Source organism: Thunnus maccoyii, chromosome 12, assembly GCF_910596095.1.
Source record: "Thunnus maccoyii chromosome 12, fThuMac1.1, whole genome shotgun sequence".
NCBI lineage: Eukaryota > Metazoa > Chordata > Actinopteri > Scombriformes > Scombridae > Thunnus > Thunnus maccoyii.
The window spans coordinates 7,947,960-7,965,851 of NC_056544.1; the positions used below are offsets into that span (position 1 = coordinate 7,947,960).

General features: G+C 37.4%; 1 protein-coding gene across 1 annotated transcript; it reads right to left on the reverse strand.

The window, feature by feature from the left end:
• Positions 1-4,655: 4,655 nt before the first annotated feature.
• On the reverse strand, positions 4,656-17,793 carry LOC121909366 (uncharacterized protein CXorf38 homolog). Its single transcript, XM_042429878.1, has 9 exons — positions 16,876-17,793; positions 12,195-12,332; positions 11,936-12,061; positions 10,887-11,039; positions 8,866-8,943; positions 8,633-8,770; positions 7,716-7,793; positions 6,462-6,540; positions 4,656-6,021 (listed from the first exon to the last, which is right to left on the reverse strand). The coding sequence occupies exons 1-9, from the start codon at positions 17,083-17,085 to the stop codon at positions 5,888-5,890; spliced, it is 1,134 nt and encodes a 377-aa protein (XP_042285812.1). The 5' UTR covers positions 17,086-17,793; the 3' UTR covers positions 4,656-5,887.
• Between the last annotated feature and the right edge of the window lie 99 nt (positions 17,794-17,892).

The following is a 17,892-nucleotide window of genomic DNA, read 5'->3' on the forward strand; positions in this document are numbered from 1 at the left end:
AGATTCCCCTACCAGAAATAAGGACCCTGCAAAGAAGGATGCAGTGTGTTAAATTTGAGCCTGGTGTGTTGACAGAGGTATTGGATTTTCTAAAACTGAAGGTAGAAAGACTGACAGAGCTTGAAAGGGAGTGTGTGTTGACATCAGATGAAATGGCAATAACGCCTAGTGTGGAGCTGCACATGCTTACAGGCAAACTGTATCGTGATGTTAATTTACCACACATGAGTAGCAACACACGCTTGTGTGCTCATGTTGGCTGGAAACACAACACGGTGGAAGCAAGTGGTGGCATATCATTACAACTGCAATTCTACAAATGGCTCTAGCATGTTACATTAAATACATCATTTGAGCTTTACATGGTCACTATGTCTAATAGCAAAATCTTGTAATATAGAATATATTTTGTATTGATATTGATATTTTGTCAGTAATATTACCCTTATTTAATAGTTGTAAGGTGTACATATTTGTGTTATTTTCATATTTTTATGCTGTTATCATATATCTTCTTATATTTCATATTTAATATTAGGCTACACAGTATCCAAGGTAACAATGCAGCTATAAAGCCCATCACCAGGGGAACAAGTCAGACCGGGCTTGTATCCCCCAGATGAGTGTGTGACTGCTAAATGGAAACCTGTAAATATTAATGTATAGCTGATCTGAGAGAGACTTTATTACTATATATGTAATATAACTATATTGACAATCAGAGTGATTATTTATGTGTACTGAATCATCTCTATCAATAGTGTCTTTTATGTAATTTGTAATATAATAAGTCTTTGATCCTGGTCAAGGTTAGACTGTTGGACCTGTAATTTGTTATTTGATAGTTTTTAAGTTTCGTCACAGGCATCATTCATTAGTATAGTAAGTTTCCTTTGATTATGATTTTATTTATATTAAATAGTTTTACTGAGACTGGGCTTGTATCCCCAGATCCCAAAGTGCTTGTAAGCAATAAAAAGTCATCATGGAATCGACATCGGAGCTGTCTGTGTGTCTTCATTGGAGTCAACGTTACTAATTGTCAGCTGTTAGTCCATCACCATCATCACAACACAACGCAGAGACTGTAGGCTGTCATTATTATCAGCAATATGAAGGAGATTTAATGAGGGCCTTATAAACTGTGAAGTTAATATAATCTCTCGTTACACATGGGTAGTCCTAACCAGGCCATGTGGAAATCCTTTGGGGTCGACCACAATAAAACCTCTGCCCCGCATCCGGTAACACCAGACAGGCAGCTCTATTTCATGCCTGATGTCCCACATGTAGTAAAAAATCTAAAAAGTGCCCTTGTCCATGGACAGGTGTTCATAATTCCTGAGGATATTGTAAACAAAGAGAACCTCCTCTCTAAAGAGGTTTCAGTGGTCCCTATTAAGGACTTACTGAACTTTCAAGAAGGGATGTCATTAAAGCAGCTCCCCAACTATCAGCTACAGCCATTGAGCCAAGTCACTTTGATAAGATGAAGGTTGGTCCTGCTCTAAATGTATTCAGCAAGGCAACAAGTGCTGGGCTGAAATACATGGTACAGGAAGAAAACCGCCCATCGTCCTATCTGACCACAGCGTGGCTCTTGGAGCAAATTGATCATTGGTTTGATCTCATGTCATCCCGCCATCCAATTACGGCACTGAGCAGGCTCAAGATGGAGGAATACCAAAAGGCCATCATCTTCCTCCAGGACATCATCCATCGGTTCCGTGGGATGAAGATTGGTCAAAAGGGAGGTTGGAAGCCTGTTCAAACAGGGGTGATAATGGCAACAACATCAATTTTGGCCATACAGGAGGACACAAGTTTGTGTTAACATCAAAGTTCACACGACTGCCTTGAAAATACCTTCAGCTGTGTGAGGTCTAAAAATCCTGTCCAAACTCCAGTGGAATTCCGTCATGCACTGAAAATTGTATCTGTGGGGCAGGTCCTCACCACCATCAGGTCTGGGAGCTACAAGGAAGACGACAGTAGCTTTTTGGCAGACTTCCTGGACACAGTGGAGTAAAATATTACTCCGTCAGTCTGAGTGGAACAGCTGATAGTGGTGAACAGAGCAGCACCTGACCTCACAAAAACTGAGAAATGTATTCTCTTCCATCTTGCAGGCTACATTGTCCACAAAGTCATCAGGTTTGCCAACATCTGTGAAAAATGCAAAATTGCAACTGAGTACAATGATCATAGTCCTGCTGGAGAAAACAACAAGTTAGAGCCCTTAAAAGAGTTCAAGGCAAGTGATCTTTGTCGTCCCTCCCAAGAAGCCTAGGATATCACCCAATTGAACTATTTAGGACCAAGACTGGTTCCCTCCTCATGGAGGTCCCCAACGCACGTGGGTATCTCGGAGAAAGAAGCTCAGGCACTCTCGAGTAGGCTTCCGTCATGCTGTAGAGTACAAGAAAAAAATCATTAAAAGATTCATACGGCTGAGATTGAGAACTGAGGCAAAAAAAAAAAAATGAGATGACGCACACAAAACACACTTAAAAGATGGCCATCTTGGAAGCAAGAGCCAATCCAAAAAGTTGAAAAGAAGTAACAGTACCCAAGCTTCAAAATCCGGCAACCCCCAAACAGCTCCAAAGATGCTATCGTGCAATGGAAACATTTGGACTAACCATTGTACCTACAAGTGCTCCAGCACCCAGCCCACATCACTGCTCCTCAACAGCCAACATCACTTCAGTATGATTCCTTAAAAAGATTACTTATAAAATATAACACATATTCAGTATGATTATTTATATAATCAATATAAAATGTTTAGTATGATTCCTTTTATAAAATGGCAGTACAATACACACTTAGTATGACTCTTTATTGCTGGCTTATTTGAAACATACCTTGTGTTTTCAACCTCAGCACGCTCCACTCAGCACTCCTGACGTGCAGCATCACTGGCATGCAGCATGATCCTGGTTACCAACGAACCTGTACCTGGATCACCTGTTTTAAATGATTGAATGTTCTCTCTAAGTTCTAAAGGAAGTATGAATTGTTTTTTTATGTCCCACATTAAATAGGTAATATGTTTTGAAATCCTCACCTGTTTTGACAAAGTCAGCAAAGCCATTTGAACCTAACTTGACATGGGGCCTTTTTTGTAACCTGTTCCTGTTTAGCAAATTACTAAAGAGAAAAAGTCCACAATGCTCTGCACAGGAGCGTATTGCTGCCAGCATGACTAAAAAAGTTTAAAAATGTTATAATGAGAAACTTTTCTCGTTTTAACATGGTCCTTTTCATGTTATTACAAGATCCTTTACACTTTATAACATGGTAGCTTCATGTTAATCTGAGATATTTTCTTGTTATTATTGGATTCTAAATTATTCCGTTGTAACCTTTCTAGTAATAACAACATACCACTTTATCATGTTATAACACAAACCTCTGTCTTTATTTCACAACATGAATGCATCTTGTTCAAACTTTTCTCGTTATAACATGATAAGTTGATAAGCTGTTCTAACAAGAAACTCCCATCTGTCATTAAAACAAGACAAAGATCCAATCTGTGCCTATAAAGACGAGATTGTAGCCTACATCAGCTCCACCACCCAGCTGACCATCTTGCCTGCCAATAACCGTGTATGTAGATGTGGGTTTGGGTTACTCTAATCAGTTTTTCTCAAATGACTTGAACACATTTCATGAAACACTGTTGCAGTAAAACATTCAGTGCATTTACCTCCCCAGTTCATACTGAGCAGCACAACACTTCAGTTGTCCAACAAATGACCGTCACTGACTCAAAACATTTAACTGAATTTAACTAAATGTCATAAGTAGGTTCCTTTGTCAACTAGTGCATCACTGCCAACAAAGTGACATTTCTCTTTCACATTGCTTAAGTCAAGACAAATATCAAAGGACTTCTGAGAGGTTGAATTTCTCATTAAGACTTACACACAGTGACCCAACTGTATAGTTCAATAATGTTTGAAATGACAAATGATGAGCAATGACGAGTTGCACCTGTGAACTAAATTTGTGGATAAACAGGTTACTAATTAAACTTAACATAAGATTCTCCTGTTATCAGTTCAATTTGTGACAAAAACAGATCACTGAAATTTCCTAAACATGAATATTTGAAAGGTTACGACAGTTGGCTGAAATATTTTGCTTGTGACAATTTAAACTGTGAGCATTATAAGAAGAAAAAAAAGCTCAGTCTAAACACACACACCAAAAAAGTAGCAACAGTGTAAAAGATTGTATGAGGGATAAGCGACTGTAACACTTTAACCATGATGTAAGGTAAACAAGAATAGGCATAATCATTTTAACCTCAGGCATCTTCTCTAAACCTGCTCAATGTAAACAAGTCACAATAAACTCAGATCATTTAGGCCAGTAGTTCTCAAACTTTTTTCACATCAAGAACTCCTAAACTGATGCAAATTAAATCACAGACCCCCATCTGATAAGATTTTTGCTTTTAGATGTTTTATTACAGAAAGTGTATGAATGACCAAAATAGTCAAACATTCAGTCATTGAGTTACTTATGGATAGAGCTATAGTGAAAATAAATGATTCTCCTTTTTTGCTGTGGACCCCCTGGAACCCCTCAAGGACCCCTGGGGGTCCCGGACCACACTTTGAGAACCACTGATTTAGGCTACAAAATGAACACCACACAACGATAACAACTGGAAATATAAAACTGGCCACCCAGAATATTTATTATTCTTGTCAATAGATATAAAAATAACCTTTGTCTCTCTCAGGCCCGGTGCCAGGATGAAGTGACTGAGGGAGCTGTTAAAAATTGCAAGGTGGCAATTTTTTTCATGAGATAACATGAATTGATTTAACCATGCAATAGCCTCAGGAGGGCTAAATAACAACATAAGGCTACTGTTTAAAAATCAAAGAACACATTTCTTAATCAGAGCAATCCCAAAAATCATTCAAAATCAGCAGGAGGAAGAGTGGCTTTCAGCTCTCTATGTAGTACCACTTATTTCAGGCTTATCACATCAGGAAGATCTCAGATGAGCAAAAACGAGGAACTTTGGTTGGAATGTATAAAATACAATCCAGTTTTATTTAGGTTTTACAGGTTATAAAAAGTAAAATACAAAGATTAAATGTAAAAGTTATAAAAAGGAAAAATATAATTTTAGAGCTAAAAGGAGTCAAAGAGGGATTTGTCCAAAAAAGCCAAAAAAAACCCAAAAGGCAAAAAGCCCCGAGACCTCTTTGGCCCCTACTTTTATATCATTCATTACATCATTGTTAAAAGGTAAAAGATGCAGAGGTGTCAGTCAGATGCAGAAATCACAGCTCGCTTCGCAGGCCACATGCTTCCTGCTGTTCATACCTGTAGCAGGGGTGTTAAGTTTGCATTAGAGTTCAGCTGCAGTTCAGGTCAAATTGACAATTTTTCCATCCATGTATTAGTTAGTTAACAATTTTTAATTGAATCATTACAGAAAATTATTTGAGAGGTAGGTTTGGGTGGGGTGTATCTCGGCATAACAGGTGAACACCTTTAACATCCTCTCTTGGCTGAGGTACACTCTGAGCCCTGCAGGAGGATGTTTGTGGTCATTGATGGTGCTGGTCAGGGTAAAAGACTACACACATCTGTAACAAAGGTCTTTGAAACCACGCAGGGATAAACCTCATCCTGTCTACTGCCTGGCCATTTTTACTAGTAGCCCCTTAACAGCTACCACTGGTGTGACTGTGGTCAGGGATCAGGTATTTGTAATCACCTTACAGACTGAGACTCCATCCATACTACCAAGAGTTACATGATCAATTATCCAATTTGTGCCCACAGCTGGATTTGTGCAACTGACATCGCCCTGCCTGTAAAACATCATAAAAGTAAAACAACCAGGTCAGCATTAATCCATCTCGGAAAGGTGAGGGTGGGTTTCCTGGTCGTCGAAGGAGTTGGTGTGGTGAGGGAGTAATTCAGAGATGAAGGAGTCCCAGATCTTGAGTCTGGAGACTCTAACCACAACTGGGCTGTTCATACCTGTAGCAGGGGTGTTAAGTTTGTATAAGAGTGCAGCTGTAGTTCAAGTCAAACTGAAAATTCTTCCATCCATGTATTAGTTAGTTGTTAATCTTTAACTGAATCATTACAGAAAATTAATTGAGAGGTAGGTTTGAGTGGGGTGTGTCTTGGGCATAACAGGTGGACACCTTTAACAGAGTCATGCTGACAGACATCAGTTAAATTAAACATGTTTTTTAGGATATTAACTGTTTTTTTGGTTAAGTTCATAGTCAACACCAGAGCCAGTGTAACAAATGTAATTCTTTATAGATTCAAGTCTAAGATGGGTGAGACTCCTGTATTCTGGGGCTGTGGAGTTGAATAAGTTGCCTTCTTTAATTAACGATGAGTCAAATCCTTCTAGCTTTGAGTCAAAAGCAAAACAACGGCTACTAGCCAGAGATAATATGTCTTACCTAATTTTGGCTGAGCCTTCCCCACCAGAAACTTCCCCATCTTCATCCAGAAAGATTCACTGGCCTCCTGCTCAACAGCCTGCAGTTAAAGTGTAAAACACATGTTAAATAGTCTGATTGTGAGTGACTGGAAACAACATGTATAATGATTGTGAGTTTGATTCATTCATGCTTTCACAACACTTTTCATAAAACTTAATGCTGATCCTGAAATTTCTGCTTTTTCAATAAAAATATGTTTACATATTAAATTGTACTGAATACTGAGTTCAATCCATATGTGTTAATGTAGTATAAATGTTGTCAGCAATGCAGAGAAAATGAGAGTAGACGTCTCTGCTGGAGTCTCATTTATAAAGAGAATGGCAGCAGTATTGAAAACAAAGTTTAAGAGGCTGACAGCTGCAGCAGCTGTTAATGTAATCCTCAGACACAAAGATGCACATTGCTGCACAGAGTCAGACAATGGACTGGTAAAGGAACGGGGACACATACATGACACCCAGTGAATCCTGCACCTGATGCATTGTGGAATCATCTTTGGCATTTCAGCAGCACTGTGGTGCTCCACAACTGACCATGACTGAATGAGATACCCTACCCTCCAGCTCTGAGGGCTGAGAGTGTGATGGTGAGCCTGCAGTGCCTTGTGCTCAATATTTCAATGGTAGTTCAAATATAAATCACAGATATAATTGGTTAAAATTTGGGTTGTATGGTGTGATTATGGTTTATAGAAGAACCAAGACATGTAACACTGCTGGCCTGAATGTTTATTAGACAATGGATCTGGATAAAACAACGACTGCTAGACAGAGGTCCTGAATGGAATGATGGTACCTTGATATTTGCATCTTAACACAGTGTCAACCAACTGTTGTCGTTTATGACATGAGTCTGTTGTGATTTTATGTGGAGAACATTTTAAAAACATTTTATTAATTGTTTGTTCTTAGGGTTGAGTTGTCTATGTTCAGTGTCTATGCTTTGGTTTTTTCCTCAACCCTGACTGCTAAAGTCTCATATTAGTGGTGGTTGAACTTGGACTTGAACTTGAACTTGGAATTCATTTTTGATCAGAATGAGGACTGTGGATTTAGTCCCCCGTCTTTTACAGTAGGAGGGATCACTTAACAGCCAGAATGATCACAAGAAATAATTACAGCAACCATCACTTTCAAAGTACTTAGGGGCATGTGAGTATTGTTTAAAAACATACTCCAAAAGACGTGAACCTATAAATTAATGTCTTACCAAGAATTCTTGCTGAACCATCTCTCCAATCTTCACCACCATCGTCCCAATATCATCAATGACCTTCTGCTTGACAGCCTGCAGTTAAAATGTAAAACACATGTTAAATAGTCTGATTGTGAGTGACTGGAAACAACATGTATAATGATTGTGAGTTTGATTCATTCATGCTTTCACAACACTTTTCATAAAACTTAATGCTGATCCTTAAATTTCTGCTTTTTCAATAAGAATGTGTTTACACATGAAATTGAACTGAATACTGAGTTCAATCCATATGTGTTAATGTAGTATAAATGTTGTTAGCAATGCAGAGAAAATGAGAGTAGACGTCTCTGCTGGAGTCTCATTTATAAAGAGAATGGCAGCAGTATTAAAAACAAAGAGGCTGACGGCTGCAGCAGCTGTTAATGAATGCAACTGCAACAGTTATAAAAGGGGCCCTTGGTTTAGAAACATACATTAACAGATTGTTGTCCACTCTGAGGCAGCAGAAACAAACTGTAAACACAACATTGATATATTATCACCCTTTAACTTAATTTGGTGACGTCTTAGCGAACAGCTGCAATTTTACACATCCAGCAGCCACAGAGAAACATTAGCATTCATTTGTCTGTCTACCTGATGATGAGAGTTCAATATTTACTCTCCTTTTACCTCCTTTTAGGTTTTCACCAACTCTTGACTAAACTATTTGTCTCTTTAGCTGCTAAATGCTCCACTACAGTCACCAGCAAGTTGCTAGCTTTGTCTGTCTGCTGTTTATTGCACAGTGGCTTTTTACACACAGAATAAGAATGAAAATAAGCCAAAGTTGTAAAAAGAATTTTAAATCCAAATGTGGAACTTGTGTATCTAACAGTATTCATAGCCTCTATCATTTTGTCATGCAGAGCAATCATTTTCTGCTGTACCTTCAGCTTTTCTTTGTAGAAGAGATGTAGGGTCTTTATCTCCTCGTCACGCTCAGAGAGGGTTTTCTCCAGCTCCTCCACCTTCCTCCTGAGTAAGTCCTCAGTTTTCTTTGCTTTTCTGTTGTCCTCCAGAGCAGCCTAAAAAGTAAATGAAACATATATACAGAATTAAAATGCTTTTAAAAAAGCATGTTTGAAAATAGAGCATTTAAAAAGTGTTTTTTGTGTCTTACAACAAGTTTATCCTCCAGTTCCTCTTTATTCTGAGCCTGATTGTCTCGTGCAAACAGGATCAAGTCAAGGTGCTGAATCTGAAAACAGAGAGGTTCACTTTAGTATTGACCTCATGCTGCCCACACATTTACTATCCTGTTCCATTTCCAGTTTTGTCTCTTAACTTCTTATGGTGAAAACTTTCAAGAGCTCTGATGCTAAAATGTCAATACAATGATTATTTAAATTATTACCAGATTATTAATTATCTCCATTATTTGCATTCTTCACAAACAATCATTAAACCACATTGTTTTTTAAAATTTTATTGGTCTGTTATCTGGTTTATCAGTGTAAATTAAAACACATCTTTTTGCCCAACTATGTAATATAACACATATCTTATTGATGAATTAGCTTGTTACATAATAAAAAACTGTGCCACAGAATACTGGACCATGTGTAATAGTGTAACAACCCTAATGACTTTCCACTGTGCGTTTTAGCCGAAGAATTGTATTAGCATTAGCATTTGCATTTGACTTCTTCTGTGGATATATCACATTATTATAAACATGTAATAAAACACAAATACCAACACTAGGCACTAGTCACCATGACTGTTTTAACAGTAACATGGGCAGCTGATCCTGGTGGTGTGTAGGTATTAGTGCCACTATGAAAATAGTGCTTGATGTTTGTCAGACTGCTGTAGAATAAAGCTATGTCAATCTTTCACGCAGTACGTTATTTTATAAATCAGATATTTGCTTAAATGTAGGCACATGATGATCTCAAGAAGCAGATGTCAATGTGCACAATGTGATATCTCCACTTGTGGTGCAGAAAGGAAGTTAAGAGACAAAATTATGGAGTCGGAGCATTTTCTTGTAGCTGAAATGCATAAAGTCAATAAGTCTTCTTAGTCCAGTTATGTCCTGGATGGAAGTTTAACAGTACAATCTGTAGTCCAACTGTAAACAAGAACAAACGTTTGTATTTTACAGTTAAAAATCAACTTGACAGTGCTCTCTGGCAGACAAACCAAGACACAAATGACCTCAAATCCAGTCTGGCATTTCTGTAATGCTGGTTTTTGTTATTTATCAGCTGACATATACACTATACACTAAATCTGCAATAAGCTTATAATAAATACTCACTGGGCACTTAATTAGGAACACCCGTGCAATCGAATGCAATCCAATACAAAAGCTCTATTCTACTTTATGTCTGTCATTGAGGTCTTTGTGGGTAGTGGTGGTTTACTAGACTGAATTATATTGAGTCCTGTAACAAACACAATCTGTCAGGCTCTACTAATTTGGCCCTTAAGGATGATGCTGCCTTCTCAAAATTGAACCAAATGTAAGTGATCTTCTCCTTTCAATGATTCGTGTTGGAACCTGCACACAGCCAACAGAATTGTGACTGAGTACTGACTCTTTTTCCTGACAAACAACTTACATCTCCATCCTCTCTATTATCACATGCGTGTTTACATATTTGTAGGAACTAACTTTATTAGTTAAAAACCATCTCCACATATGACATATAAAAATATGCTCTGCTTTGAATAATATTTTGTGTCTGATTTGGTTTTTACTTTTTTTAAAATGATTTAAAAACTATGTAAATATTGTTTATTTGAAAAGTTAAACTGCTGTACACAAGATATCTGCTACTTCATTGAAAAGTCCAGTCTCAGTGCACTGAAGGTTTCAAACGAAAGAGGTTAATTTCAAGTTAAATTTGACACAGCAGTGTGTTTTAAGTAATTAATAAAGAAACTATCACTGGGAGAAATGTAAACTACATATAGAGTTAAATGGGTAATCTAATTTGAGTACTTAAATAATATCTTATACTGTGATAAGAACCACTAAGTGCTGTTCCCATCGCAAATACTAGTCAAGAACGACAAAGTATGATACAGTAACTTATTGTTTGTTTTTGCATTATCCCTTTAAATTAGACAATACACAATAAAACATTATACAATAAAATACACAGTAGAGGAGAAAAATGGGAAAACATGTACCTCATCAATTTTTTGAGACAGACTTCCAAAGTTGGGATGATGTTTCACCAGCACCTTACACAGTTTTCTGATCCGTTTCATGTAATTGTCCAAATCCTTTTTCTTCAGCTGGTAATATGGAGAATGCATGATACTGTTCCGGACAAAGGAAACCTAAAAAAGATAGAGACCTTATTAAGGCTGCAACTAACCATTATTTTCATTATTGATAAATCGATTAATCAATAAGCCTATGAATTGTCATAAAATAGTGACAAATGACTGGTAAGTGAAACAGAGGAGATGTATTAAAATGTCTTTTTGTCCGACCAACAGTCCAAAACCCAAAGATGTTCATACATAGAAAATAAAAGCATTAAAGCTGGAGCTGGAATCTGAATTTTTGGCATTTTTGCTTAAAAAATGACTAAAACAATTAATCGATTATCAAAATAGTTGCAGATTAATTTTCTGTCGATGGATTATTCAATTAATTGTTGCTGAGACGAGGTTCGAGAATTGGCTACATTATGTATAAATGCAACCAAACTCACAATATGGTCATTCTTAGTGGCATCATATTTTTCTGTTTTTGCAGTCAGACAACTGAACAAGTATCAATGATTGATTTAGCTCATGTTACCTGTTAACCAAGAGGGGGCAGCAACACCTGCTGCTGCTGCACTAATAATGTCAATCGTGTTGATATTTCATGCTCTCAAAATGCTACGACAACAAAAAGATAAATACAGTTTCATGATAACATCTGTACTACTGTGTGATTGTCTATAGTGACATTTAAAATGAGTGACTGCATAAAAAGTTAGAGGCAGCAGAAAGTTGACAGTATATGACCATATCTGAGCACACAAATGAAGATGGTGTTTGTATTATTGTCAGTATTGTTTAACCTACTATTTTTATTAATAGATGAATTGTATAACACAAAAAAATGTGAAAAAGAATGTTTGGCTTTTTGCATGTGCATCCAACAACATCTGTTTATTATTTTCAAATTTAATTTTAATTCAATGTGCAATATGTGTGTGTGTGTACAAATAAGCATTTACCTCTTCACACAGCCCTCTGAGCTTAAACTTCTCGAAGTGCTTGCATTGATTCATGAGACACAGAAGTGCAGCAATGTCAAAATCACCAAGTGAGTTATGGTTCTTATGGCCATTTGACATGTACACCTGAAAACACAACAAAAAATCATCAATGTGACACTTTACTCACAATCAGACCAAACCAACTTGACATAAGAAAACTTGATGGAAGCAAAAATGATTTGCTGCTAAGAGAAAAAGCACCAGACTGGAAACTTACCTTAGCCACTTCCCATTTATCTTGGGACCACAGGTGAGGTTTACTGTTCGTCCACATCACTTTTCCGTTCTGATTGGAGTGGTGAGTCCGTATCTCATCTCTCCAAGTAGTGCACACCTCGCAATCAAACAGAGGAATCTGCAATCAGCAACATAAAATTAGAATCACAGTAAAACAAAAGGAAACCAACGGTTAATGGTTAATAAAGCATTCAAATCCATTCATTATCAGCTTAATAGTAATTACAACGGCAACTATTGTTGACAGATTATTGTATGAATTGTGTAATTCATTACTTATTAACATTTATAACCGTAGATGAGTTGACAACTTTTGCTGAATATTGAATAGATAGTGAGTATATATTAATTACCAACTAATGATTATAAAAGAGAGCTTTACTTCAAACAACGACATGAGAACCTCCTGATTTGTAAAGGGGACGTCAAATGATTTCAGCTCTGCTTTGCTGTTCTATGTTTTTAATATTTAAAGTACTGAACATTATTAGAGGTGATTTTTAAAATTCACATCATATTAGATTTTCACAAAGCTTATTGTACTCAGGGCTAAATTTAGGAATAAATGTGTCTCAAAGAAGGTTTCAGCAGATGTCCAGTCATAGGAGGAAATAAAAATACAAAATTAAAGCTGCAAGCAGCGATGATCGGGCCCTCGCGTCCTTGCGTATGTCGGGGCTCGGCGCTGGTGAAGGGCTTCTGTCACGGGCATATAGATGTCCCCTGACCTGGGCTGTTTTCAGACATTGCAAGGGGAGATTAACGTCACATCCTCAATCACCTACTCTGCATGCTGCAGGGGCTGCTGCATTGAAATGTCGTAGGGGGTGCTATGGAGCCAGTTTTCATCACTGACTGAATATTGCTATTTAGACGTGTTCAGGCTGGGAGTCTTATCAAACATGAAAAGTTTGGTGTAGACTCGAGCATTTACACTAAACTTATAGGACTTTCACCTGTCATGGCGAAACATCAAAACTCAACGCCACGCCACGGCCACACGCTTCAATGCTAAGTAAATGTTTTGATAACTTTTGATCACACACTAGTGTAGATGACACACACTGATTTTGAAGTCGTTACCATGAATTCTGTAGGAGGAGTTCGTTAAAATACAAGGTATGCGAAATGGTCAAAAAAACGCGAAAAATGACCACTTTTATCAAGATGGCCGACTTCCTGTAGGACTTACGATATGGCTCCAAGAGGCTTTTTTGTGCGTCTTGACATGATACATAAGCCTCCCGAATTTCATTTTCCTAGGTTAATCTGGAAGGCGGGGCTACCATTTTGAAATTGTCAAGGGGGCGCTGTTGAGCCATATTGTCACGTCTATGCAAATGACCTATCCAGGATTTTAACTGGTGTCGCTCCAGACATGTGTGTCAAGTTTTGTGACTGTAAACCCATCCCTTGTCCCTGAAAAACAGTATCGTATTTCTTGGCGAAGGATTTGTCGCCATGGTAACAGCGTTTGGTTTTGGGTCATGACCTGCCAAATATAGCATCACCAAGGTCTTGTTTATTAGCTGACTTAATTTCAGGTGCATCAGTCAAATTTCCTAGGAGTAATTACACAAAGTACGACGCATGTTACTTCCTGTTGCCAGTAGGTGGCGATATGACTTTCGCTAAATATGAGACTGAGCATGTGTTCAGACCGGGACTCTTAACAAGCATATGAAATTTGGAAAAGATCAGACCACGTGGAGTCAAGATATAAGGCTTTGAAATTTCATGGCGAGACATCGAAATTCGCCGCGTCGCCATGGCAACATCTTTCAGCGAAAAGTCACCAACTTCATAATGTACGAACTCCAAGGTCTTGAGGCTATTCTGAGTAAATTTGAGGTGGATCCAATCACTGTGCTACCCACAGGGCGTCGGAGCGTAAAACATGTAACTTCCTGTTGCCAGTAGGTGGCGCTATGACTCAGATCCAATATTGTCACATGGATGTGTTCAGGGCAGGACTCTTAATCAATCACAAAAGGTTTGGGTCTCTTGGGATCATGTATGCCGGAGTTATGGCCGTTTCAAATTTCATGGCGAAGGATCGAATTTCACCCCCCAGCCACGCCCCCTTGGCAATGACGAAAACTCACCGTTTTGATAACTTTTAATCTCCTATGTCTGTAGATGATACAGACCGAATTCCAAGTGGCTGAGGTCAAATCTCTAGGAGGAGTTCGTTAAAGTATGCAGGCTGGAAATGACCAAATCGGTGTCAAAATCGCAACTTTGACACAAAATGGCCGACTTCCTGTTGGCGTTAGGGTATGTGTCCAAGAGACTTTTTGGTGCGACTGGTCATGATACATATGCATACTGAATTTCGTTCTCCTACGACAATCTGTATCGAGGGGCTCAATTTTCCTAATTTCCTAGGGGGCGCTATCGAGCCATTTTGCCCCGCCTTTTTGCGAGACCCATAAAATATCAAATTTTTCACCACTTCTGATGTATGTGCAAAGTTTAACAACTTTTCGTGCACGTTTAGGCCCTCAAAAATGCGTTTGTTTCGGAAGAATAATAATAATAGAGAAGAATTCCTTGAATTACAATAGGGCTTCGCACCGGTAGGTGCTCGGGCCCTAATGAGTGATATCAAAATGATAAATGCAGTATATTTTTCATATCAGGAATCATTCTATTGTCAAACATCAGAGAGTCTATCAATTTAGACCCTTTTCACCACATTACCACCAGTTAACAAGTGATCTAACAAATTAACCTTTAGCCTTTTCAGGGGAAAGAATATTTCATTTTTCCTATACAGAGTATAATCCTTCTTTATTTTGCCTTTTGAATCAGGGATGTCTACGAGAAATTTCAATATTTTTATTAAAAAAAGAGAGGCATTTTGGATTATGGATTTCCAAAGTTTATCTCTGGGGGGCATGAATGAAGATTTCGCAATTAATGAGTTTCTGTAGTGGTTTTTTAATACCTCTCATTTATGTGGATTTGTAGTGTTTTTTATGATATATTTTTTATGATATATCTTTCATGATGGAATTTTTAAATGATGTATTATGATTTTTTATTTTTTATCACTTTTTAATTTTTATTTTTATTTTTTATTTTTAATCAATTTATATTGTTGTACTATGCATCTTTCTGCTCCCTCTATACACAGCACTTTATAAAGCCTGTATGCCATATCTAATTGGCACATTTTTGGATGAACCCAAGTACCACCCCCTAGTTGCACCTTTCTAGTTAAGGGACCAAATATGGTGTCACCCATGTTCCTTCTTGGACACTCCCCTTGCGTCTGTTAATCTTGGACAACGATTGGCCTGAAACCATATGACCATATATCCAACCCATCTTTGTAGATGTCCTATTGGCTGATAATATGATTGGTTGTCTTTTATATATATATATATATTTTTAACTTTTTTTACATTTACAGTAAAATTTACAACATTCCTATTTAAATCCGTCCCATTAGCAGGTTTGGGAAAAATCACTTTGGATTTTTGGTCTATAAGACATTTTTGAATGAAGTCTGTCTTGAACCAGGTATTTGATATAGAGTCAGGATGCGCATACCTACTGTATAAGCACATAATGAGGAGAAGTTTAAAGAAAATTGAAAGTGAAATTAAAGCTGAATAGAAAGTGAGTATTTATTAATTACCAACTAATGCTTATAAAATAGAGCTTTACTTCAAACAATGAAATGAGAACCTCCTGATTTGTAAAGGGGACGTCAAATGATTTCAGCTCTGCTTTGCTGTTCTACGTTTTTAATATTGTAAGTATTTTAAGAAATTAGTTCTTTTCACCACATTACCACCAGTTAGCAAGCAATCTAACAAATGCACCTTTAGCCTTTTCAGGGGAAAGAATATTTCATTTTTCCTATACAGAGTATAATCCTTCTTTATTTTGCCTTTTGAATCAGGGATGTCTACAAGAAATTTCACTGTTTTTAATAATTACAGTACAGCATATTTTTCACCCAAAAAACTGATTGCACATTTACAACATTCATATTTAAATCCGTCCCATTAGCAGGTTTGGGAAAAATCATTTTGTATTTTTGGTCTATAAGACATTTTTGAATGAAGTCTGTCTTAAACCAGGTATTTGATATGGAGTCAGGATGTGCATACCTACTGTATAAGCACATAATGAGGAGAAGTTTCAAGAAAATTGAAAGTGAAATTAAAACTTGTAAGAATTGAGTAATAGCACTGAATCCTAAATAGAGTAGATAAAAAAATATAAATCTGGTGCCTCATTCAGGTCACTATCAGTGATTACAGAGGCAGAAGTGTATTTAGATGTCAGCTTTGAAATGACTGTTGACACTTTCTGTCTGCTGTTTTCAGAACCATTCACCTGAGAAACATTAACATTATTTTGACAGTAGACTGTCAGCTGTGAAATGCACATGATGACAGCAGAAACTCGGTGTGATAGCATATAGTGAAGTATAAATATTAATTTAAGTCATATACTGGTAACAAATAAACAACAAAGCGTTAACATTTCCTTTTTAACGTAGTTTGGACCACTTGGGAAGCCAGACACAAGTTAGCCATCATAATGACGTTAGTTTTATGGGAACTTCCTAGATAATGCAAGGCAGTATGTTAACTGACATAAAATGTAGGCCTACATGCACAGTGGTTAAATTAAGTTCATACCGGTTGGTTATGCGTTGGGTTCCAGTTTGAAAAATCGCAGTTGTTGGCACACGGAACAGAGCCGCATTGTTCGGTCATTAGTTGGTGGAAAACTGTTATTTCCTCTTCGATGAACGGCTCCAGATATTCGCGAAGACATCCTAAGATAATAACGCATTTCAAACAATTCATGGTTTCAGACTTTCCATTCAATTCCCGAATGATGTCCATACCTTAACAAATTTTTTTTTTTACAGGATGATACCTGTACGTACAGGTAATATATAAAGCACACGCCCCTGTGATTGGGTCGCCTCCGCCAATCAGGAGGCTGGAAAGTCTCACATCGCCTTATGTCTTGGTTTTGGTTTCATTTCAGGAATGTTTGCTTTCCGTTTGTGACTGATTTAGTTTTCATTTTGACCAGATTCTGTACTCCACCAAAATTTTGAGCAACGTTTGAACTGTTTTCCTATGTCACACATTTCATAAATAGTTTAAAACACCAACAAAAAGCTTTCATAACTTACACATTTAATATAGTTGACCACAACAATGGTTACCAATTTCTCTGCAGACTGTTACTTTTATTGCAGTATTTTTGCAGTGAGGTACTGCTACTTTAACTCAAGTAAATGATCTGCATAATTCTTCCACCACTGAATGAAGCTTATCAAATGTTTTTCAAGTTTAGAATAAGGTTACAAATGATAAAGTTAGGTTTAGGCTGGAAACACATGATTTCAGGTTTCCCAAGAGATTAGGTTATGGTTATGTTTGCATTAGTTTGTGGATGGTTAATGTGAGACATTAGTTGTGGTTAATGTCAATGGTAAGGATCAGGAAGGGCCTTCCATCTCTTGACCCTAAACGTCTGCAGGATCTGTTTGGTCAGGATCAGGCTGCACCACCAAAGTACCAGCATAGTATCACACTGTGAAAGTAGTGCATAAAAATCATGACTCTTCTTAAACACCAGAACAGAAATTCCCACAATATCTTGACAATAAAGCGCTGTCCAATAAGACTGAATAGATA